This window comes from Microtus pennsylvanicus, chromosome X (assembly GCF_037038515.1).
Source record: "Microtus pennsylvanicus isolate mMicPen1 chromosome X, mMicPen1.hap1, whole genome shotgun sequence".
NCBI lineage: Eukaryota > Metazoa > Chordata > Mammalia > Rodentia > Cricetidae > Microtus > Microtus pennsylvanicus.
Window position 1 is genome coordinate 956,109 of NC_134601.1, and position 26,396 is coordinate 982,504.

General features: G+C 40.7%; 1 protein-coding gene across 6 annotated transcripts in view; it reads right to left on the reverse strand.

Moving 5' to 3' along the window:
- Hs6st2 (heparan sulfate 6-O-sulfotransferase 2) overlaps positions 1-26,396 on the reverse strand; it is a 271,676-nt gene that overhangs the window by 67,410 nt on the left and 177,870 nt on the right. For 4 of the 6 annotated variants that reach the window (XM_075957553.1, XM_075957555.1, XM_075957559.1 and 1 more), the window contains exon 3: positions 2,785-2,817. The exons of the other annotated variants lie outside the window; for them this stretch is intronic. In XM_075957553.1, the coding sequence (XP_075813668.1) occupies positions 2,785-2,817 (33 nt within the window). The remainder of the gene's footprint in view (positions 1-2,784; positions 2,818-26,396) is intronic. 6 annotated transcript variants of the gene reach the window in all.

Sequence of the window (26,396 nt, forward strand, 5' to 3'; positions counted from 1 at the left end):
TTAAGGATTGGTGACGTCAGTTTGGGAATCATTAGTGTAGGGGTTAAAGGTGAAACTACGGGAAGAGATGAAATTACCCAAGGAGTCAACATATCAAGAGAGAAAATGCAAAGCAATGATATGAACACAGGAGTTGCAACATTTAAAGGGGTGAAAAGGGAACAAATGTATGTGCCCATTCACTAGTGTATAGTGTGTGTGTGTGTGTGTGTGTGTGTGTGTGTGTGTGTGTGTGTGTATGTGTGTGTGTGCCTTCCAAAGAGAAACAGTGAACACTTTGCAGCAAAAGAAGGTATGGTCTGGTGTAGGAATCTTCAGATACCCAGGATGACTGGAGCTAAGAAGCAGCCATCAAATTCTGACAAATGGTGGTCACGAGTAGCTTTTGGGAAAAGCAGTCTTCCCATTGTGGTTCCTGTGGACTGGGTGTGAGACCAGACACATGTCTCATCACGAAACTCCAGGAGATTAACCATTAGTAAAGAATAAGGTTGGCACTGGGTACCCCAGCCAATGAAACTAACAACCACTGTTGCACATTGACTCTTCCCAGGGTGCCGGAATCCACGCATATTATTTCTGGGCATGGCTTCACTTTCTTCCGCATCAGAGCTCTAAAAAGTTGCTACATATTGCATTTGAGATAACCCGAGTCAACAAAGGCTAAATAAATTATGCAAGGTCACACAGTGAGACCATGGGAGTGGCTAGTATGGGACTCGAGTTCTATTTGAAGCTGAAGGTCCCTACTATCAGCCACTGAAGTTAATACCTCCACACTCATGTTAGATAGCTATGCTTGAGGAAAAGGGAGTTGGTACTGATGCAGTATGCCTTAGCATCTATCAGGTTCTTTCCACTAAGTATCTCCTTTTAAACATACATTATCAACTTTTGGGGTATATTTAGGTAAACCTTAAGAAGACATCTTCAAATAATTCTATTTTGGGAGCTTTAAAAAAAAATCCCTCAAATCTATGTGACTGCAAACCAACCTGTCAGCATTCAAATGTGCTCGCTACAATAGTTCCCAATGGTTTGAATTGGTTCTAAAGTGTGGCATCATTGATTAGGTGGTGGTTTTTCAGATTCAGATTAGTAATAATCAAAGGCATCAGGTAACTGAGGGAAATTTGGCAACATGCTCTTAAAAAGGCTTCTTCCAACCTGGAATTTTAACAATTCCTGCATGCAGATTCGGTGACAATAACGTTAAAGACAGGAGACTGGGAGGAGAATGCAGGGCAGCAGCAGAGCTGGTTGGCACACCATCGTCCTTTTATTCCTTAAAACGGCATAAAGACAAACCCGTGGCTGGTCAAGACATTGACTGCTAACGCAAATAGAAGCTGGGCAACTCCACACAAAAGGATACACTGGAAATCCAAGCAACTAATTTACCTTTGACCCGACAAAGATCTTAGCAGGTTCAATCGGTTATCAGGGAGAACGAGAGACAACGTGTAAGTGAATGAGGGACAAAAACTCGAGCAATTAATGTTTTGCTGCCTATAGAAAACCAAATGAGGTTCTGGTCTAAAGCAATTAGTATCACTGCTAATTGTGCATGTGTGTAGCAATAATACTAGGCATTTGGGGTGGCTTGCACTGATTGTTTGCTTCTTCCTCTGGATTACAAAAATCCATTCAGCCAGCCAAATAATAGCAAGTGCTTAGGCAAATTGTTAATTATGAGGCAGATAATCATAATCTTGTACATTTATGAAACTGAATATACAATGAGGACTACCAAATGAATTGTTGCTTCATTATTTTGTCAGTGTCTGAAAAAAAAAATATGCTAGCCCTGCAAACAGTTTCCATCCATTATCCATTCAGTCCACCAGAATTCAAAAGTGGCCCAATCAATATTGACCAAAAGCTGCTTCTTTCCCATTTCACCACCTGTGCTCCTCGTCTTTCTCACTGATTCGGTGGAAAGTAGCTCTGACAGCTTCTGCCCCCACTGCGCAGCACGGCGATAAAAATAAGAGTCTGAATAGTGCTGCCATGTAGCTTGTAGAGCAGAAAGGGAGGGATAACTATCACCATTTCTGTAAAAGTAATTAGGAGAAAACTAATCCCCATCTCATTGACCACTCTCCTAATAATCATCCACAAAAGATTATTCACAATCAAAGCTCATCGTGGAAATGGAACTTGCTCAAAGTCACTGCTCTAGATAGTAGCAATATGTAACATTCTTGCCACAAGGGCATACATCCAATCTGGGATCTTTAAAATACCCTCCCACCGTAATGTGGGATGAAGTGTTGATGACCTTTCTGGGGTGTTTTCATTGCTCCTTCTTCCCCACGGAAAGTAACGTTCTTGTGTTTGGCTAGATTTGTTCTCCAGCAGGATTCATGTGACCAAGGCCTACTGCCTATGGTTACAAGGTAGAAGAACCCCATAGGCATGTTGGTCCAATTGTTCTGTAGACATGTAACACCATAGGCAATGTTGGTCCGACTGCTCTGTAAACTACTATCAACCCTAGGACAAGTAAGGACTTTGCTGATGGTGGAGATCTTCTTAGCCAGACACTCTTCTGTGCCACCCAGTTTCAGTCTAACTCTTGGGAGTGGAGGGGAAAGCTAAATCGTCACCCCGCTTCCCAGTGGGATCTGCCATTAGACCTGAGACTACGTGCCACTTTAAACTCAAACAAGTATCTGTGATAAATTAACTCTCTTGTGTTGCAATAAGCTGGAAGACCATTACAGTCTATTTATTTTCTAGCTTTCTCAGGCTCAGTTAAACTAAAAATACATTGTTACTTACCTAGATGCATCTAGAATCTGAAAAATCCTCCACCTGTTAAAGGAACAGTAAAACCAGTCGATAGCAAGAGCTTGCCAAGAGAAGAGTTAAAACAATAGAAATATCCATTGTGCTGGGGTATCATATTTTTACAGTTTCCCAAACTGGGAGGAAATAGTTCATGGGTAGCTTTTCCATTCCGTTCCCCATTAGCTCATCTCCAGCAAATGGGGACGTCCCAAATCTCAAGGCTGAAAGGAGCAGGGCAGCAGTGAGAACGAATCCTCTGGATTGCTGTGGGCAGGGAATGATGGATCTACCACTCATGCTAACTTCATTCTCTTTCTCAAGGGGCAGTGGCAAACTAAGCAAAGACAAAAGTCAAGAAACTCAAACCCAGACCAAGCTTTAACCTTGTAGCATGGAAGAAATGGAAACACTTCAATGAAAGGACTGAGAAGAGATTTTTCACATCATTGGGAATATATGAACACAGAAAAAAGAGATAAAATGAACTTTTAGACTTTGATTATACTCTTAAATGAGATGAAAATTCAAAGCATGCATGTGCACACAGACTGATAGACACACACACACACACACAGAATAACTCATTTCTGTAGTGACTGTTACCAAAACAGAAGACATCCATTAAAGTAAGTAACTAATATCTCCTGATTTATAAAACTTGCTAAGATCTTTCTCATAACACAGGTCTTAGGATTCACAAAACATTAACTCTACAGTGTGAACTTATTTTAATTTTTTTGCATTTATGTGTGCACGCACAAATGCATGTATGCACCATGGTATGTGTACAGAGGTCAGAAGACAATTTGCAAGAGTCTTAGGCTCAGGGGATTAAACATAGGTCTTTAGGCTTGATCACAAGTTCCTTGACCACTGAGCGATCTCACGTGTGTGAACTTCTCATATGAACAGTGTTATTATTTTGCTGATCTTCTCTGTTACCCGGGTACCCTGTCCTTTAAAGAGACAGGCTCTGCTCACTCCAAATCTTCCCTCTTCCCCAGCTGATCTCCAGCCTTCTCTCTCTCTCTCTTCCGTAATCCCCTTACCCATTAAATAAACTCTATACCCAAGCTCTCTCTGCATGGCATATCTGTCTGCCTCTTACCCTCTTTGGGAACCTGCCAGCATCTCCAAAATTGTGCTCAGGCCAGTTTGAGACTCAGTTAGTTTTTTGATGTTAATTAGACAGAACAAGGGCCATTATAATTTTGTACACTTTTTGTGCACAAAAAGGTTATAGGGGACTGTGAGTTGCTATGGGAGAAATGTCTTTTGATAGAAAAAGGAGACATTTTTATATTAAAAATATGTGCAGGCTTCTGGAGTGAGATAAGAATATCTTTTTAATAGCATAGCCAGTAGCAGAGCCATGTTTGTATCATCACTTGGGAAACAGTATATGGCTTTTTAACAAATCATTAGTCTTTGGTATGCTTAGACCTCACTTCCCTGCTTCTCCATTGTTAGACTGCTGAAGAAACAAGTGTTATGAGAAACTAACAAGATATGCCTTGTGAGTTTGGACACTAAATCTTTTAACAAGATACCCCCACAAATTAGCTCGATATTCAAAGCCCAATGTATTCTCTTCCACTTCAGCCACTAAAAGAAGAAATTTAGAGTATACTATTCTACCTCACGACATAAAATCCTTATACACTGAAGACAGCTTAGCAGCCCGTGTACCACACTTGGTCTGGTGAACAAAAGAAAACACAACTTTAGATACAAATACAAACAAAAACCCCATTCAAAACAGCAATGAGAAAAAAAATGAAACTAAGAAATCTTGTGTTGATTTTTTAGTGCCAGTAAATTCCAAAGCAAAATATACAGTAGTTTATAAAACCCTAATCTTACTATACTATCCTAATGGAAATCCTCAATTGATGCAAATATTTCCATTGATTTATTGATTTGTATCAGGGTTGGGTTAAATTTAACTTTAATCAGGACGCTATTCTCTCTTCAGAGTATCTTTTTTTATTTCTAGGCAAACTTCCTTCCTACTTGTTAATATTTTCCTACTTGATTGCAATGCTGGGGTTTTAAAGAGCTCATTGCCTTACCTGGGTGTTCAGACAGCCAGAGGTGCAGTATTCAAAGATGATCCATGAAGACGTTACGGGTACAGCAATCAAACAGGTGGCCAGTCATTGCAAGTGACCAACGAACATGGGGGGAAGGGAAGAAAGAGAGAGAGATTGATTAGAAGAAAAGAAATTAATTTAAAATTTTGTTTGACACAAATGTATCCAAGTCCCTCTTTGGGATGGTCCTCAACTGGAATCCTTTAGAAAGACCCTTTAATCATGAAGAGTCATTCCAGCTCTATTTATTATCCATTATGTGCCAGAAATTACTATAGGATACAACAGTGGATACAGCAAACAAACAAACAAACGAAATCCTTCCTTTCTGCAGACTCTGCAATCTTGTGGAATATTTTGCGGGCCATCTGTTTGAAATAAGAATTTTCCAGAAATATACCATATGTGAATGCATTTCTCCTGGTTTTATTTATTCTTTCTTTGCTTTATGTATGGACAACATACCCAATGGCATCATAGTCAATATTTGTAGTAGGAAAACTGCTTTCTGATTAGAAGGAAAATTATAAATTATGGTCTCTTCCCCTTAAAATTCCTTTCCCAAAGGCTGTCTGTCGTGGTTCCTCTCCATCTGGCCCTTGAGCCTCTAGTGCTTGCATTTTGAAAGGCTGTGAAAACAGAAGTCTCTCAATAGCACTGCACTAATAGCTCAGGTCTACATCTTACTAGAGCTTTTCTCATTGGCTGCTATTGTTTTCTCTAAGAGGTGACCCAAGTGACATGCTGAGATGAGATCCATTAGTCCCCAGCAAGCCCCATCCTGGAAAAACAACAGGCCTGGGGAGACAAAGGAGACTTGGACACTGGCCTAAGTTCAAGAAAATGGGATCAATCTTCAACAGCTATCCACTCTCTAAAAAAAAAATGGCAAGTTAGCAGGGAAGCAGAAGACAGAAGAAAATTCAAAATACCTATCACTAGAATAATGGGTATGGGGGAGTACCTGAGATTTTGAAATTATAAAGAGCATTTCACTTTTTCTTTGCAATTATTTCATACATGTATACAATGTATTTTTACTAGATTCCTCTCATTGCTCTCTCTCTTAAAATCCTACCTGCTCCCTTTCCCCAGTTATGACCACGCTGACTCTCAAGCCATTTGTTGTGACCCACTGAGCTCAATCTGGGTAGGTTGCATGAATAAGGCTGATGGAGCCTATTTCACTGGAGTTTGGGCTACTTAGTCATGCTTGTACCACTGAGGAAAATGACGTCAGAGGGGATTCATCTTACCTAGGAATCTCAAACTATGGCATCTACCTTTGATGTTTACAGTATTAGGGTTCCTGCTTAAGGCTTTAGAAATATAGCAATTCACTTTGTTATGAATAACCAAATTAAGACCATAAGAAAAGCAAAGTAGAATAAAAATGCAGGAACTCTTGCACTGGAATCAGGATCCCTGGTTTCTGGTACTGATTCTGGTACTGGTTACTGGTATTGATCTTGGGCAATGACCTTCTCCATTGTCTTGCCCGAAAAGATTCAGGAGATGAAGTAGTTCAACAAGATGGTTTCTAAAGCACCCAGTACCAAGCCTAATACTTTTACCTTCTATTTTGGAGCATACTAGTTTAAAATATACCGATCTCTAGTTGTATTCTCAATACAATTTACCATTGTTAGTTCAGAGAGACCAGCACTCCTGCGTTCACAAGCAAATGAGACATGGCCAAAACAGCAGTGTCCAAATTGAAAAGTGGCCAAACAACATTAGGTCTGGGAAAACAGCTCTGTTTACTTATCTATACAAAGTGGATGGTTCTTTGTGATGGAAAATTTACATCAAAAATTAGAAAACTACCTGCTCAACTCTTTTGCCTACAAAATAGGACAAGTTATAATGTCTGCAATCATAATGATATTCAAGATACATACAAAACATATTGTTATGGCTGATGCTCAGTTAGAAGAGAATGTAATACAATGAGAGCAGAAATCTGGTGCTTTTTTGTAAGTTTTAGGATCGGAAGATAGTTCTCAGATTACTTACGATGATTCCATGAAAAATTATAGACAGAAACCCTGTGGCAGAAGATTGACAAGAATCAGAGTCAACATGCAATAAACTTTATGTAAGATTATTTTTATCTAGAAGGAAGACCAAATAAGAGAATAGTCCAAAATGATAGTGATTGAGAAATAGGTCACAGGCTTGCCACTGAGTTATCTTTTCAACAGAACCAAGTTGTCAAATTCATGTTCAAAACTATCTATTTGTCAATGGCCACATTGAAATCAATCACATTTCTTAATACAGTGGAGGGATGCACCCCATCATCTGTGCTACACTGTTTGAGCACCCCGTGTTATTCCTCAGTCTATGCCAAGTCCACATGAAGACATGCTCAAGAAGCCTGAGAAAACTGCAATCCTGATGTGGGAGTGATTTCTTATTAATAAAGAAACTGCCTAGACCCATTTGATAGGCCAACCCTTAGGTAGGCGGAGTAAACAGAATGGAATGCTGGGAGAAAGAAGCTGAGTCAAGGAGTCGCCATGGTTCTCCCACTCCAGACAGACGCAGGTTAAGATCATTCCTGGTAAGCCAGCTTGTGGGCTACACAGATTAATAGAAATGGGTTAGATCAATATGTAAAAGCTAGCCAATATATAAGAAACTGAAACTAATGGGTCAGGCAGTGTTTAAAAGAATACAGTTTCCGTGTAATTATTTCGGGTAAAGCTAGCCGTTCAGGCGGCCGGGTGCGGGGACTCAGCCTGCCACGCCTACTACTACAGAGTGGCACCCAACGTGCTAATGAACTCCACGTAAAACCTGAGAGGGCTTAAAAAGGAGAGAGAGAGAGAGAGAGAGAGAGAGAGAGAGAGAGAGAGAGAGAGAGAGAGAGAATTTAAGACAGGTTTTTGCTGTTTGTGGGTTGCGCGCCGCAAAGAAATTGTCCTGACTCAGCAGCAGGAAAAAACTGGCTGTTTTAAAATGACGGCTTTCTGGGCTGTGCCGCCATTGCGATCTCTGTCTGGCCCCTGTGGGAGACAGAGCTTTTGAATGGGTTTTTGTAATTAAAGTGATATGGCTTGCTTGATGGCAATGTGGACTGCTGTGTGCCTGGAACTGTGTGTGGCTCAGGGGCACCAAATGGCTCTGAGGCAGGAGCTGCTCAGCTCCACCATGCTGAACTGTGCTGGTCTCAGGCAGGAACTACCGTAATTACCATAAAAACAGCGCAGTTAAGGCTTAGACTGGGCAGGAAACAGGCTGTACCTTATTACCATATTACCTGTACATGGAGCAACTTAAGTTTTTAAGAACTGCTTAACATTTTAAGAAATGCTCCTGGATAGTAAAAAAATGTTACAGATTCACAATAAAACAGATTCAGACATAAAAGACCATACTGTTGGATGAATGTACGTAGGCTTGAGAGAGAGAAGAAAAAGAATATAGAGAATAAAGTTAATGGTTTTAAAAAAAAGGTAAAGTCTTTAAAGAGACAGAGTACAGATAGTTAAGAGATTAAAAGAAATAAAGAAAAATAAGCCACGTAAAAATGGAAAATTCACAGAGAGTCTGGATTATGTACATTGTGCTTTCTTTAAAATTTTTGACTCTAAAGGAGCTAAGTACAGAGAGACATTTCATTACATGGGCTGCCAAGCTAAACCAGAATGGATATAAGGGTATTACGATTTCAAAATTTGGGTCTAAGAATATGATGCTTTGGAGAGGGTCTTCTTTTGTTTTCACAGAGGACCAGACCCTGTGGATTTCATTTATTACAATTTGGTATGATAGACCACGCCCTCCTGAAAGGTTGTTGTGACATCTTCAAAAAATTGCTTCGCTCAACTGCCAACTGAGATGAAACTAGCACACAGGTTATACCATGAAAGACCTAATTAACGACGCCCCCATTCAGCAGGAAGCAGTTTGGAGAGAAAAACTGCGCCCATATTCCCAAAAATTGTTTATAAATGTTCTTTTACATTTAAAGGGGGATATGATATAGGTATGAATAATTTGCATTGGTATGGATTTTAAGGTCAATTTTGTTATATGTATATGTGTTTTTTATCTTGAATAAGGTGTGATTGTGTAGTTCATTTTTAAAATGTAATGTATAATTAGGAAATATAGGTTGTTGATGGATAATCATAAATAATAGTCAAGTTTGTAGTCATGTTACTTAGATTTTCTAGATATATAGAGATATATTTCAGATAGGCATTCTTCATATCTCTCAAAGGCTACAGAATATGGCATTTAAAATATTTTAATAACTTAGGACTTTTCATGACAATGAGACATGTCTGCTCCTGGCGGCACCAATCTACTTCGAGAGGAAGATGGGCATCGAAGAGGATCCTTATGGAGTTTGATAGCCATTTGGGCAAGAAACTGCTCTTGCCTGGACTGTTGCATAAAATGGACACAGAGAACCCGCAGAGAGAGGACTGCTGAACTTGCCTAAAGGTGAGACGGTCTTTTGGGGTTCATGACTCATGAAAGAGTCTGCGAGACATTCTGCAGGACACAGCAGATAGTGACTGAACTGTCTTTGAAATTGCCTGCTTCATGGAAATGTCTGCTGGATACTATGGGCCTGAAGGCTGAAGATGGATGCCCCAATGGTACAGAGGAACTTTGGGTGACTGTACAGGCAGCGAGATGTCTCTGTCATTTTCTTGTTTACTTAGGTAATATTATATCCTTCTGGAGTCTTTGATGGAGTTGAAGAATGGATAGGTAGTTATAGTTTTCCATTGTTATGATAAAAGATAAAATAGATATAAATATTGTAACTGTGATTCTTGCTTAATAACTGTTTTGCTATATGTAATTTTATTATGTTAAAGTTAAAGCCTTTCTTTTTTGTTTAAACAGAAAAAGGGGAAATGATGTGGGAGTGATTTCTTATTAATAAAGAAACTGCCTAGACCCATTTGATAGGCCAACCCTTAGGTAGGCGGAGTAAACAGAATGGAATGCTGGGAGAAAGAAGCTGAGTCAAGGAGTCGCCATGGTTCTCCCACTCCAGACAGACGCAGGTTAAGATCATTCCTGGTAAGCCAGCTTGTGGGCTACACAGATTAATAGAAATGGGTTAGATCAATATGTAAAAGCTAGCCAATATATAAGAAACTGAAACTAATGGGTCAGGCAGTGTTTAAAAGAATACAGTTTCCGTGTAATTATTTCGGGTAAAGCTAGCCGTTCAGGCGGCTGGGTGCGGGGACTCAGCCCGCCGCTCCTACTACTACACAATCCAGATTGTCTTTGCTAAGTTGTGTTCTTTAAGTATCTGTTTTAATCCCACAAGGTCTAGCCTTTGCCACAACTGTGACGTCCTCCAAGTCTGCTCCTTTCACAGTACCTCCCTTTTTCTAAGACACTCAAGTGGGTTTTCAAACTTGCCCTTGTGCCTTTCCATTTTCTGCCAGTCAAGAATTTCAAACTGGTTATTGTATTTGGCAACAGTCATAGGAACACAGAACCTTTTAGAACCACAGTAATTCCTGTTCATTTATTTTACTTCCAACTTTCTGATGATTAGGAAGTTTTTTTAAATAAATTATATCCCCTAATAAGACCAGACATAACAAAGATCTATGATAATGATGTGTTTCATTCATAGCTACTGGTTGGTTATTTTCTAGATTCAATGAAGGTAGGGAGAAACAAATGCTATATACTGTAAGGGGACCAAAAAAAAGCTTGAACTGGAACTCAATAATTAAGGTCCTCACTCCAGATCTGCCATTATCTGGCTCAGAATTTTGGCAAGCCCACTCCTAATCAGGGAAGATGGTTGTCTAGATCCCCTTTCCAAGTTCTCTATTCACTCTAATATTCTAGGACTCTGTGATAAACTTGGCTTAGTCAGGAGCATTCCCATTAACTGTATAGCCTAAGTCTCATAAACAAAAACACTAGACAGAAAAAAAAAACTAGTGAATTTCTTTCAAAGACTCGCAATTGGGTAGACAAGTTGGTCCTTCCTTAGTTGCCTACTCTTCCTATCAGATCCCCAGGCATCTCACTAGCTCTCCAGACATCTGTGTATGGACATACCAGAGAATTTCTATGATAGGTGATAGGTGAGCTAGCAGCTGCCTAACTTGGGCATATTAAGGCAATCTAAGGAACACTATCAATGACTTAGTTTTTTAAATCTCTGCGCTTATATCTGTTGTGAGGCACAAACTAAAACAAGTGACTAAGATGGACACATCAGCTCTTTGTGGGTGGCAAATTCCGTCATTTCCACCTTTAATGATAACAAAGAGTCAGCACTTATTCCAGGATGTCTATGCATCATGTCTGAGTCAGAACACAAGCAGTGCAATAAACAAGTGATACAGAAAGATATTTCAGCATTAACCATTATCCTTTGACATTTTAGACCTGACTACCCTATCCACTTGCTCTTCCATACCGTAACTACCATAAGCCTAGATTCAGTCTCTATGGATCTATCCCTGAAATAAGGGTGTGTAAAAAGACAATTGAAGGACTGGTTGACATCTTTTAGAGACTATTGGAGTCACTCAACCTTCCCCTGATGCTGAGATCCTTCTGGGGACAGGGACTCACCAGAGAGCCCAGCAGTGAAGGAGCCAAGTCCAGGACCTATCTTAATAGTATGTCACTTGCGCTGTGTCTACTAGAGTCTGCTTAGAGGCAGCAAGCAAGTAAACATCTTCTCTCAGACACAATCACAGCAGACTTCAAAACAACTAAAGAGCAAAGACTGTAAGAGACTAGAAAAACAACTACAAAAGACACGAAGGATGTTTCGTTCTTCTTTTCTAATAGCTGTTAATTTTTGGAAAAACACCTTTTCATGCTTCTTGCTAACTTACATTGGCTACTTACCAATCACTGATTCTTTTATTCCTTTCATTTGAGGAACAATGCCAAATACCTGGGCCCTTTATTGCTCAAGCACCAATCATGTTTTGGTAACAAAACGGATCTGATGAGAAAAATTGCTGCACGGCCGCTTTCCAATACGAATTTTTTTTCTCTGCTGCTGGTAAAGCAGTCAGGTCCCAGCTGCAGATGCCTGTTCCCAGCTGTGTAGAGAGTCTGCATTCCTAGCGGACCACCCTCCTTTCTCCTCCCCCACTCCCACTCCCCACACCAGAATTTCCTAAAATTCTTCCATTTTGGCATCATAAGAGTGCCCTCTAGTGATGAGCCAATTAAGAATGTGGGGACCAAGGAATTCTCAGGTTTTGGTCAGCAATGGGTTTGTTCTTAACCTGCTCTTGGCCACCTGAAAACATCGACATCACCTTTTTATCAGTTTAGTCTTTCCCAACAAGGGAAATGGATGCCCTGTAATGGAGAAAACAAACCGAAATAAAATGGAGGACCACAAACCTTACAAAAGCTGACGTTCTGCCTCTTGGGAACTATTATCATTCGTGATGCAGGACCCCTGTGTGAGTCATACAGTCAGTGTGCAGACGCAAGCTGACTCATCAGTTGAAATCTAGCAACTATTATTATACATGCCTTAGAGTCCCCTGTCGGCAAGCATCTGCCGGCAATTTCTTCACATGTACATTTTTCAGCAGAAAGGAAAGAACCAAGAGTCCCTTAGAAATGACCCCGAGTATAACATACTTGCCATCTGTTGAAAGAAAGACCCGAAAAGAGTCACTTACAATAAGTAATATAATATAAAATCAACACTGTAAGTAAGCACTTGGGGTTATTGACTACCATTTAATTTCCAGGTTTAAGAGTTTGGTTCTGAACAGTCCACAGTCCCTGCTATCTTAGAACTGGTTCAAATCAGCAGAAAGGTTTCCACTGTGTCTTTTCCAGTCAACCACAGAAGGCACTACATTATTGTATCCCTGATATTTAATTTTGACACAGAGAAAAAGTGTGGCAAATGGCCAATGTGAAGTACAACTGCTTCATTAATATGCTAGCATGTTTCACCATGGGGACTGTAGAAAGGTCCCTAAGAAGGAACCATTTGGTCAGTGCTAACATAGGGACTGAGATCAGTCCCAAGAAATGTTTAGTGAAGTCACTAATAGACCAAAGACAAGGCACGCTGCATTCTAGATATGACACTCCTTTGCATCGGGTTCTTAGGTTTCTGATGAAGGCAAATCATGGTGGGAACAATAGATTTGATGGGAAATGTCACTGTAACTGGCCCAAAATGAAGAGTTAATTGAGAGCTAGGGTTCAGTGAGCAAGGGTTCCAGCAACTGCTTGAACCACAGCCCCTCTGTTTTGGTTACTTCAAACTGTCACTCTCATTTTTCCTCAACAAAACTGGGATCGTTTTGTGATCTGCAGCAATTCCCAACATAAGGCACAAATCAAATGATCCATAAAATATCTGTTCAATTTAATAATCCAACAGTCTTCATGAAAAGGAAGGAAGAGAGGAAGAAAGGAGGGAAGGAAGGAGGAAGGGAGAGAAGAAGGAAGGGGAGGGAGGGAGGGAGAAAGGAAGGAAGGAAGGAAGGAAGGAAGGAAGGAAGGAAGGAAGGAAGGAAGGAAGGAAGGAAGGAAGGAAACTACATCATCTTGTTGAGATGTTTTCAAAGATGTGATATATGGGATCAAGTACAAGAAACATTTGGGTAAGGTCTTCATTATTACTTAAAAGCAACTTTGACAAGGACTTTGATATGCCACTGCTCTTCTTGCCTCCATTTACCCAGCTAGTATCTTCTGCAGAAGTTGGGAGCTGAGAGATCATGTCTTTATCCACAGTTAGAAAGGAGAGAGAATGATCTAGAAGTTGAGTGTGGCTATGACTCCTCAAAGCCTGGCCTCGGTGATGTACTTCCTCCATTGTGAAAAACAAACAAATAAACAAAAAAACCCCCACATTACTGGGATTGTTCTCTAAGTAAATACAAAACAAAACAAAACAAAAAACCTTTAAAGGTGCTATAAGATCCTCAAGCAGCACCACCAACCACAAGCCAAGTATTTGAATGCAAGAACCTATGAGTGGACATCTCTGATTTAAACACACCACACCTGCCAAAGAGAAAGCACTATTTTTAATTTGCTGCCAGCTTCCATGTCTCCTATGTTCTTATGGATGCTCCCTCTGGGATCATAAGGCCCCCCAAAACTTTTTTTCTGTAAGTTGCTTTTGATCATGGTGTTTATCACACTAACCAAATACATAAATAATAAAGCAGATATAGTGTTCCTAATCTGAGTTTCCCTGCACTATCTATGGAAGCATTTCTTCTGAATGACTAAGTAATACTTTTGTGAACTGTAGGCAAAACGAGGACCAAAAATACTCAGTGCCATTGTCAGCCAAAATAGCAAGTACAGGGCACATTCGCAGAGTCTAGCAGAGAAATACGTGTGTCCCAGAATTATTGAGACCTATCCCTGGCTGACAAACAATAACATTAGTACCATAACTTACATGCAACTAGTACTTACTCTATGACAGCCACTGTAGGCTTTACAAGAATTGTTTCACCCAGACAAAAAGTCTAAACTCTTTGTGCAGTTAAGAAAAGCACACATTGGGATGTGGAGAAGGCTCAGGGAAAAATGAACTTGTGCAGCCAGCCTGGCAACCTGAGTTAGATCCCTAGGGCCTATCTGAGGAAGAAGAAAGCCAGCTCTCTCAAGGCTCTAACCTTGGCATGCACATGCTTATGTAATTATGTACATATATGTGTACATGAACACAAACAAACAAACAGGAAATGAATAGATACAATTAAAACTGGAATTCAAACAGAAAAGGAAAACACAGCTCAAGGGAACTAGCATAGTAAGTGGTAGAGTCTGCATTCAAATTCAGAATCACAGGACGCCTGTCCCCAAGCTCATTAGCCACTTAGTTGTTATAACTAAAATTGATTTTCCTTCCCTGTAACGCTGTAAAGTAGACAGCATTCTCATTTCACAGGGAAGATAGGCGGTCCTCTGAATACAACTTACTCAAGGTCATATAGCTAATATGTGAAGCCACTCGGACAGAAATATTCAGTCTTGCAGCCTCAAATACTATGCTGTGCACATTAGATGCTGGGCTTGTCTCAATGCGGCCCTGATACTGAAAGGGTCACTGTATATAATCATGCTAGGCATGGCACACTTCCACTGAGAGCTTGGCGACAGCACACTCCAAAGTGCTTCCATGGATGATTCTCTCCGTGCTTCTCAGGGGACTATTTTTCATTTTGAATTCCAGGATAGAGTGCAAACCACTTGAACACAAGGAGACTAGAGGAGAACTCGGTGTAAGTCTTCCCCAAAGCTGTGCTGTGCCTTAGACATAAATCAAGTGGCTGTGGGTGGGCCAGGTGCCTTCAGGGAAAGGGACTTGGCAGGCAGATCAGGTCTCACTCAAACAATGAGTAGAGCTGCCTTTTTTCTATTCTTCCTATATTTTTATCAATACAAAAATATGATTATACTGGAGAGACAGACTCCAGAGATCTAGGGCAAGGGTAACAACATGCAGAGGGAAGGAGCTAGAAGAAGAGTCTGTGCCTTATTCTAAAAAGGACCACGTGCTTATGGTGGTAAGAGAGTGAGTGGATGCCTTGGGAAATAATAGGTGTTGGTACCAAATGGCAGAGTTCATCTGCTAGCATGGCAAATCAGGCCATGAACAACTTGATTGGAACTTAGTTTAAAACATATTGAAACAGGAAGATATCCTTAAGAGACCATCAAACACAAACTCTTCATTACAGCCTCTGAGATAGAGAGAGAGAAGAATCTATAGAGGTTCACAGAGTTCAGCATGGACCCCAAACAAATCTCTTAGCCCTTATGACTTTTGGTTTAGGAGTTTAAAAGCACCACTATTTTCTCTTAAAAAGACAAGAGAAAAAACTCCTGTAGTTCCTGCAAGAGGGAGGGATGGGTGCAAAAGGGCCAGGGGAAGCTGGTAGCAGAGGTTGTAAAAGGAAGAGCAGGCTTTCTTTTCTAACAATAACTGTAAGATCTTCTTTCCTATCTTCTTGCTCGGGTAAGGGAACTAAACCTTGAAGAGATGAAACGCCTTGCCCATCGATGCACAGTGAACACACAGAGAAGGGATTTTTCAGGCTGCTCTCATCCCAAAGACTGTGGGCTTTACACACAAGTGTGCAAGCAGCTCGGTTCTCTTTAGCAAGATTCATTTCTTCCTGGTATAAAAGAGGTGCCTCCATGGAGAATTATTGTATACATACAAAAATTGCTATAATGAAGCTGTTCCAATGGAGCCTTGGAGAGTGTCTTGCTCGGCCTTTTGAGAAGGCTTTTGGCTGCCCATGTTCTCTGGACTCAAGGAAAGCAGAGGCCATCAGAACGGCCTGCCAAGTAAAGACCTTTGTAACCCTCCCCCCATGGGAGCTGGTATGTCACCTCAAGTTGCTAAGGCCACCTCCCTGAGATGGAAGAAATATTGATCAAGGTATCCAAGCGCCCAGCTAACTGGGATGTGTGTGTGTGTGTGTGTGTGTGTGTGTGTGTGTGTGTGTGTGTCTTCATACTGCAAGGCAAGGGATCTAGATGCCATCTGAATCCAGAGATACTTCCTGAATGTATCCACACTTGCCGGTGCAAGGAGGCCCACCTCCATTCACTAGTGATGGCCCAGTAATAGATAGGAGTCTGACAAACACGAAGATTCGGAGCAGATTTCCAAAGAATGAAATTAGAATTGGGTGGTACTTATTTGAAGCTGGACTTGCCAACTTGCTAACTACAAGTGGCCCTTCATTCAACTTGCTCATTCTACCTCATCAAAGTGGGGAGGGCTCTGTGGATCACAGTCAAGGCAGAAAGCACCAGGGTGTTGGTTTTGTGCAAATCAAATCCTGGTTTTCCACTGACATATATTACAATCGATTTCTAGCTACCCAACTTCTGGCAGTTGCCCTTCACACTCTGGCTTTAAGCTACTCTGGCCCTAACCCCTCATCAGATGGGTAATGATCTGGAAACATACAAGAACCGCTCCTATAAGGGAGGCCCAATTTAAAGGGACCCTTCTCTAGAGAATCCCTTTGTACCTGTAGCTTACATTTTTACATGACTGTCTCTCCAAACTACAGACATATCTCCCTTTGATTCAAAACTTACGCCCTACTCTTCTGATATGTGTAAGCTCAACAGTTTTATTTCCCAAGCAATTCATCTATTTGAAGTGTACAATTTGGTGGTTTTCAGTGTACTCATAGAAATGTACAGCCATTATCAAAAATATCTTACCATTTTCAAAAGAAATCCTTGACATTTTAGGTCTGCCTGTCATATCCAGTTATTCTCCCAAACCCTTACTGCCGTAGATGTAGTTCCTCCAAGTCTCTATGAATTTGTCTCTCTGGGACATTTCCTTCTTTCCTTCTTTCTTTCCTTCTTTCTTTCCTTCCTTCCTTCCTTCCTTCCTTCCCAAACCAATATGTTTCATGACCCCCAAATCCATTTTTTTTCTGTGAAGTAAAATTCATCTAAACAGTTCTATCCTCTATCGCTAAACAAGGCCACAGAACTATTCTGAATGCATCCTGGGCTACAATTATTACTAGCACTATGATTATAAAGATGAACTGAAAAATACAATGGAAATATTCATTCATCCATGCATGCATGCGTTCAACAAACCCCCTATTGAGTGTCTCTTATGTACTAGGAATGTCTAGGTACATGGAATGCAAGACATAGACATGACCCATGCCCAGTATGACATCACAGTGAAGCTAGGAGCATAGCAACAATGCATTATAAGTGGTAATTCCACCGGACAGAACTACTGAAAATACCTATAAACCATGTGGTGTCCATCTGCCATTCACAACTCAGAACTGGGTTCCTGACGCCACAGACATTCATGAGAGGAAGCCGTCAAGGAGGAGACAGTAGTCAGGAATTCAGGTGGGATTCATACATGTCCTGAATTTTTAAATTGAGGCGAATCCGTGCAATACATGAAAGATTTAAAGTGTGGAATTCAGTGGGATTTAGAATAGTCATATATTGTCAAACCATCACCTCTATCTAGCTCTAAAACATTTTCACCACCTCAGAGGAAACCTGGTCCTCATTAAGCAGTTACTCCATCTCCCTCTCCCCTCGGTGTGTGACAACCACAAATTTATTTTCTGTCTAAATGGATTTGCCTACTGAGATTATTCATATCAATGAAATCATACGATGTGGCCTTTTAAAATCTGGCATATCTCACGACTTAGCATAATGGTTTTGATATTGGTCCACGTTGTAGCAAGAATCAAAATCCTGAACCTGTTGGTGGCCGGACAATATTCTTCTTAAAACATTTTGATTGTCAATTCTGCCACTTCTGAGTATTTGGGTTGTTTCTGTTTTGCACAGTCTCAGTTCATGCTGCTATGGAGGATTCTTATACAAGTTGTTGTATACATATGTGTTTCCATCTCTCTTGGATGGATACCTAAGGGTAGAACTGTGACTCACATGGTAAAAGCATGTTTAACTTTGTGAGAAACCGCCAAACCCTTGCACACAGCAGCTGCCCCGTCTTGCAATCTCATCAGCAGCATACGGGACTTGAGTTCTGCCCAGAGCTTTAGCTTTCTCTTTAACTCTCAGACAAGAGTTCCGTTAAATTGGAGAAACCCAATTAGCCCAAATGATTGGCTATAATGCTGGGCATTTGGATCTGGGTTTTTTAATTAATGCTTAGGCCAGCAGGAGAAACGAAGCAAACAAGGACAGAATGGGAGTCGGGGCCCTCCCCTCCTCCACAGCCCAGGAGTGTCTACTGCGCATGCTTACAGATTAAAGGTTGGAGCTGGCTGGCCCACTGGATTCTTGTTGAACTGTCCTCCAGTCCGTGCACCAAGCTCAGCAGAGGGCCGAGATTGGAACAGGTGTCATGAACCAAGGCCAGAGGGTCCCATGTGTTTTTATAAAAGAAATGGCATGGAATCAATACTGACTATGGCAAGGAAAGAGAGACCAGTGCTGCCTTCTCTGCTGCATGCAAAATTCAGATTTTCAATGGGTCGTCCCGGCTATAAGATCCCATGGTGTTTGACACTGGCTGGGATGTGGATTTAGGAACTAAATAACAATGATGAATTTCTAGCTCTCAAGATGATGGCATGTGAGTATATCACTGAAACTTGCCCTTATGGCCTGTCTCTCTCCTTCAGTGAGCAGACAGCTGGGTGGCTACTGAATCTGTGGCTCCTGCAGTCTTTATCACTCTATGGGCAGCTCAGCCTCATTCTGGGGTGCCGTTAAATCGTTCAAGCCATTCCACGCTATTTTCAGGCACTGAAACTGTCCCTGTCAGGATGTCGTACCTCTCACCATCTCAGGAAGGGCTGAGGCACAATCCCGAAAAACCTCCTCACCATGTTTAGAGGAAAGGAAAGAAAGCCTGGAGGGAGAATCTTGATGATCCTGACCACTTTCAAAATCCTTGACTCTTCAATTACCTGGGACTTTGATGAGTAGAGTAGACCTGAAATTATATTAGCCCGGTCATTTTTTCTTGTGTATGCGTGTGCAGGCCAGAGGTGAATCCTCTGGGTTTCATTCCTCAGGAGCTATTCATTTTGACTATTTGAACCAAGGGGTTTTGTTTCTTTGTTTGTTTGCTTGCTTATTTCCAAGACCTGGAACTTTCCTATTGGGTTTGGTTGGTGGGTTGCAGAGTCCCTGAAATGTCTGTCTTGTCTGTGCTCCAGTATTGGGATATATGTCTATTTAAGACTATATTCTAGTCATATATTTCAGTTCAAACAACCTATATCTCATCAGATCAAAGAAATAAATTTATGTGACAATCCATAGATATTTTAAGAAACCAAATATCAAGTACTTGCAAAATGTAAATGTACTACCTTTTACTCACAAATTTTGCCTTTTCAAATCAGTTTTTCATATACCTAACCTCTGCTTTGAGATAACACTATCTTCATTTAAAAGGAATTAAAAATGTGTTTGAAATCTTCTGTTTTAAATCCTAACATAGGCAATATTAATAGTTATATAACATATAAGCAAAAACAACTTGGAGTACTTACTAATTTGAGGGAGGGGAATAAAGGAGTCCTGACACTGAAAAGCATGAGAACTGCAGATAATAAACTCTTTTTCCCTCGAATTGGCTACATAGCACGGACTAGACTCAAATCTGCAATCCTTCGGCTACGACTCCTGAATGCTGCTGATTATAGGTATGCACAATGATGCTCTGAGCTAGAAGATAACTCGGATGGGAGTTGTGTCCTCAAGCCCTGTTCTGAGTGGTTCTGAGTGTGCTGAGTGGTGACTTAGAGGAACAGAAATAGTCCTCCGGCTTCCTGTTTGGAGGGGCCAAGCTAGAAAATGAGTAATAGGAACCCAACCCATTCACTGTACAGACCATGGAACTTAGTGAAGGCAACAGTCATGGGGCTTTAAGTCAAGAACAGCTGGGGTCACATCTGGATCTTCAATGAGCTTCTTTGTAACAGTCTCCTTCCACTTGTTGAGCTCTCTGCCTGCACAGCACTGCGCTAAGAAACTCTGGGCCTTATGAAATCAAATCCAAGCTGCCTCCACACCCTCCATACTTCTGCTCCATAAGCACATTTGGTTTGTGTGCTTGATATTTGTAGAACTGACCTAGACATGCGGGCAATAGTGAACCCCAGCTCCTTCGCCATATTCATCTTGGAGTCAGGTCAGCCTTGATTTCCCTAAGATAAAGAATTAAACCTGGCACTGACTTTTTTTTAAAGACATCTTGATAAGCAGCAGGCAACCCACCAGAGAATGGATTTTTGAAAAGCTAAGAATCAATTACTTTAATCAGGTCCCTGTATGGTTCAAGCAAAGTTCACATGGCTGACAACTGGAAAGTTGTCTTGGCAGCTTGCCACATGGTGACTACACGGAGCATGCCTTGTACCCATCACCCTCTCACCCTACACAAACATCCCTCCCTCGGAAAAGACTCTGCTGGGAAAGGATGGGTGGAAAATGCCTTTCGCTAAGCCCTCTATCACTAGCGAGGCAGCAGCAGCAGGACAGAGAGGGGCTGAAACGGTCCCCAGAAATTGTTCACTTGTGGCTCAGAATAGCAGCGGTGGGATGGCCGAAGGAACCATGCCAGTCAGGAAGCTAAGCGAGAATGACACATCGGAATCATCAGGGAAGCAAACAAAACAGCACACCTACAGAGCTCTGTCCCATAGGAGAGCCACATTGGTTAAATAACAGTGGCGGTGTGTGTGTGTGTGTGTGTGATGTCTAAATACATAAAGTCAGTCTTGGGAAACCAGGGAGCACTAAACTTTCTCACTTTGTTGTCAGGGAAACTAAGAGGGGGGGAAAAGATTAACATTAGGGCATATTAAGCATTCAAGAGAAACAGTTGGGATGTGAACCCACATCACCAAAATCCAAGAACAGTGTTCTTACTGCAGTATCGCATTGTGGCATGGCTGAGTGAAAGACCAGTGTATGCACATACATGCGTATTTTGCAAGTGTGTGGTTAGAAGAAAGTAAGGGATATTTAGTAACAACCAAGCCATTTTTTTATTTGATTTATGCTTTTCCTTTTAATTCCTCCTCTTTTCTTGCAAATTGGTCATCAAAACCCAGGCTCTCAATTTACAGATGAGAAACTCAGAGACAAGAGTGGAAAGGGGAATTGATTGCTCTGGGTCAGATTTTAAGATCCAGATCTCCAAGCTCTTTTTTGCTGGTGTTCCTCCCACTTCGTTTTCACCCCTTAGTCACATCCTGAGAGAAATATATGGTTACCGATAGCATTTCATTAGTAATCCTCCTACTGAGGCAAGGAAGCCAGCACACTTCCTGAATCTATAGCAGCAGCCTGCCCTGGGAACCGTGCTGCCTGATTATTTCCAATATGAGTTCAAATTTCAGGGTTTCCCTGGAAGTAGCTGGGAAGCCAACACTGCTAATGCAGATGAATGATGGCAAAACTAAAAGGGATGTGTTGTCATGAAATAAATTATTTGCATAGGTGGGGCTTCTCTCTTAATTTAAAGTTACAATTTGTTTTCTGGCCTTTATGTATAATTAAATATAGATGTTCTTGGAGCTTAATGTCAGTTTAAATTTCAGCCCTTGGAAAGTAATTTGTTTGCATGTTCAATGAACAAAAACATTTCTTATCGGTTTCAAAGACAGAGGTTCATGCATCATAAATCAAGGTTGCCTTTATCAACGCTAAAAAGGTCATGCAAAGTGAGATTCTAATTCTAGGGTAGCCATCCTCTAAAAGTGAAAAATTGAGCTTCTGGTGTTCCTAAGTACAAAGATGACTTATTTTCTTTAGGAAGCATCTATAGGAAAATACGATCAATCTTACTCTGTTGCCCGGCATGTACACACAAGCCTGCTAAATGATGCCCACTGTGTCCCTTTGGATCAAATGTCCTTTCCCTTTCAATGGCTCAGTTTTCTTATATTCCATATAAATGTACTTCTAAAGTTCTTTCTGTTCTGCCAGGATAATGTGTGAGCCAGTTGAATTCTTCTTCTGACATGGCATGAACCTCACTAATATAGAGGTGTTTGCATGCCTTTGCCTCTTTTATTGTTGTTATTTTTGTTTGTTTTTCGATACAGGGGTTCCCTGTATAACAGTCTTGATGTCCTGAAATTTACTGAGGTGATCAGGCTGGCCTCGAACTCACAGAGCCCCTCCCTGCCTCTGCCTCCTGAGTGCTGGGATTAAAGGGGTGTGACACCACCACCTGTTGCCTTTGTCTCTTAAAGTCAACAATGCAGAGTTTGTGAAACTGCCTCACAGATGTGTCCCAATGACAATGTGTCTCTGTCATACCATTATTTAAATTTGAGCCATTCACATTTACAGAAATTCTTTTAGATATTTGTTGAAATGATGGTTACAGTTCCAAGAAGGGTTAGGAAAATGGCCTCTGAAACAGTAGAAATCTTCAGCGTCTAAAGGTTCCATACTAGAAACAATAGCCATGACTGAGCGTTAAGAATGAAAACATCTAGAGAGTATCAGCATTGGATTTGGACTGGGGTGGTGTGATAGATGCCAGCTAATGCTAAGTGCTTTATGCTTTTTTTTTCATTTAATCCTAACAATTAAACCTTAAAAATACAATTATCTCCATTTTGCAAATGGCACACAGAACAATTAAGCCATTTGCCCAAAGTGAAAGCTGAGTAGAGATTTGCATTAGTTATTTGTTCCTAGATTTTAGTGTTAAAAAAGTAACTGCCTAGAGATAGACAGCTCTAGTAAATAACCGACTCCCCTCCCTCCCAACCTCTCCATATCCCTCCTCATTTTAAAATGTGAGATAATGTGGCCAGAAATATTGAAAACTAGAGGGGGTCAAATCATATACACCTGAGAACCATCACAGGTCATTCTCCTATCGGGAAACACGACTTCTCCTTATATAGTCAGCTGAAGTAAAAATGCATCTGGGATGGTCTCACACTGATCTCAGGAACACTCAAATTACCAGCTTCAATCACCAAAGTCTGCCTCTTCACAAACAAAGGCAGCTCTAATTGAAGCCCAACTTTTAGAAAAAATAGTATGTTTATGGCTAGAGAGGTGGCTTTTATGGTTAAGAGCATTTGTTGCCTTCGAAGAAGACCTGGACTTGATTCCTAGGACCTACATGATGCCTCATAACCATCCCTAACAGCAGTTATAGGGGATCCAATACCCTCTTCTGAACCCCTCCTCACATGGCTACAAGAAGCAGGCAAAACATTCAGAGACATAAATTAAAATAAATGCACCTACAAGTATAAGAATATGCATGCTAGCCCAAACAACCCAAACTGAATGGCCTTGGATACCAAACATCATTAGCTATATCATCTATGAATGAAAACAGTGAATGGTGACAGGAAGACCTGAAAAGATACAACAGCAGAGATCAGCACCCCCAAAAAGAACGTTGATGAGATGAGGGGTAGAGGGGAAGGTGGTGGTTGGAAGTAGGTATAAGATAAATTCCCAGGGAAATATGATGATGGCAAAATCAAAATCAATAAAAGGCAATTTATTGTCTTATGGTTTCAAGTTGATAAACTGCTGTGGGACAATTGTCTTGTACCCTGTAAAGATTTATCACTTTTATTGGTTTAATAGAATGCTGATTGGCTAGTAGCCACGCAGGAAGTATAGGTGGTATGACCAGAATAGAAGAATTCTGGGAAGAGGAAAGGCTCAGGCTGCAGCTGTAAACCAGATGCAGAGGAAGCACGATGAGAATGCCTCACTGATAAAAGGTACCAAGCCACGTGGCTAATACAGACAAGAATTATGGGTTAAGATGTAAGAGTTAGTTAATAAGAAGCCTGAGCTAATAGGCCAACCAGTTTATAATTAATGTAGACCTCTGTGTGTTTCTTTGGGACCAAATGGCTGTGGGACCAGGTGAAATAGAAACCTTTGTCAAGAATAAACCAAATTATTTTCTCGATTTTTAAAACATACTTGAAAGATTTACACCAAAGCAAAAATAAAATTAAAATAATGAGATCTTGTCAATGTCCTAGTCAGTTGTCAGCTGAACAACTCATACTTCATTGTCAATTGGTATCTCCTTCCTGGGAAGGAGGCTTGTATGGGAACAAAATGATCATTGTCACACTTAAGGGAGTGATATCAAGATAGAGAACAGAAGTTACCTAAATTATGCTACAATAACTCTAGTCAAGATATGTTACAGACTCTCTTAGGCAACAGGTCAGGGGTCAAGCAGGTCAAACCAGGTATCAAGAAGATTTAAAGACTCCAGTAGTTCCAAGAAAACAAGTTCATAAGATACCAAATGGCAAAATCTGGCTCGTGGCAAGGAATCCATGCAGTTCTTCATCCCCATGAGGTCAGTTAAACTGCAAATGTCTAAAGGGACAATAATCTGGAATCAGGGTGTGAAGACTTCTGAGCTACAGTCATCAGAAGTAAAATAAGAAGCCTGATCTCAAGGCTCACTTGAAGGTGAGTACGTCACTAAGAAAGAGCAAGTGGAATTGTGGTCCTTGCAGTTTCTTCTTCTTCCTGCTCCTCCTCTTCTTCACTGGGTAATATTCACCCCCCCCCCCAAAAAAGACTGGGTTTGCAGCACCATGAATATATTATGAGTAATTGGACACTGTAGTACATAATCATATATGGTCACAGTGATGCCTTCTATAAAGCAAGAATTAGGCAAGAGTATTTGACTCCAAGATTGAACTATTCAATCTAACGATACAGTAGCACTGTAGCTACTAAGACTAAGTCTCATGAGATATATCATGAATATACTATCATGTTATCTGGGCGGGAGAAGATATAGAGTTTACGTTAGTTGATTTTCAACTTTTTTTCTTAAGTTTTAACATCCCTTAAGTCATTTCATTCTTAACTGCTTACCTATGAATTGATCATTTGAACTCTTAAGTACAGGGTGCTGACTGTATTCCTAATGATACTCTGGAAGTGTCAAGATGCCCATCAGGGAAAATACCTGAAAGTAAAAATGTCTCCAGGAAGATGATAACTCAAGATAGCAGCAGGATCCCTTACAAGTCACCTCCCATCTGACACACACACACACACACACACACACACTGCTCAGCACTATACTAAGCACAAGGCAAGCACACTGTTTATCTGAATGAATGAGAGAATGAATAAATGAATACATACAATAAACAAACACATGTAAAGTTAATAGGTTGAGCATCTTAGACAAATAGAAAAGTCCTCTTTGCCCTTCTTAAAAAGATGGCCACTTATGAAAGACAATAGGATGAATATATACACACTGATAAGGAAAGAAAGGTAGAAAAGATGTGAGTTCATGGTACCTGAACTCAGCCAATTTAAATAATGATCTCTGCTTACAAATGGCAGTCATGAGGCCTGGAATAAAATTTCTACTTCACAAGGTCAAATAATCTAGACTGTGTAGAGAACTAACCATAAACATCTTAGATTGAGAATACTTTAAGATCTGAAAATCAAAGTGGGCACACACTGAAAAGGGCTCTAAAGTGTAATTCTATATCCAGAAAAGGACCTAAGAATGCTTTCTTGCTTGATAATACATTGATTGCTATAATAAGTGTAATAAAAGCATCTGAAGTTGGGTGTGTAGTAAGATCGCAAAGAAAACTGAGAAGTAACTTATAACGTCTGCAATAAAAATCACATCCCTAGGGGCTGGGGAGATGGCTCAGCAGTTAAGAACATTGACTGCTTTTCCGGAAGACTCTAGTTCTATTCCCAGTACCACATGGCAGCTCACAACTGTCCCCAACTCCAGTCCTAGGGGATCCAATGACCTCTTCTGGTCTTGGTGGGCACTACATACACGTGCACAGACTTAAAAGAAGGCCAAACATCCATTCACATAGAATGAAAATAGAATTTCACAAGCACACACACAAAAAAAATCAAAATCCACACAGCACTAGTAGGAATAACACTTTTTAGACAAGACATAAAGGTGATAACATATTTCAGCACTGAGAAAACACTGTTTTTTTTTTCTATCACCCAGGATGGAAACATTAC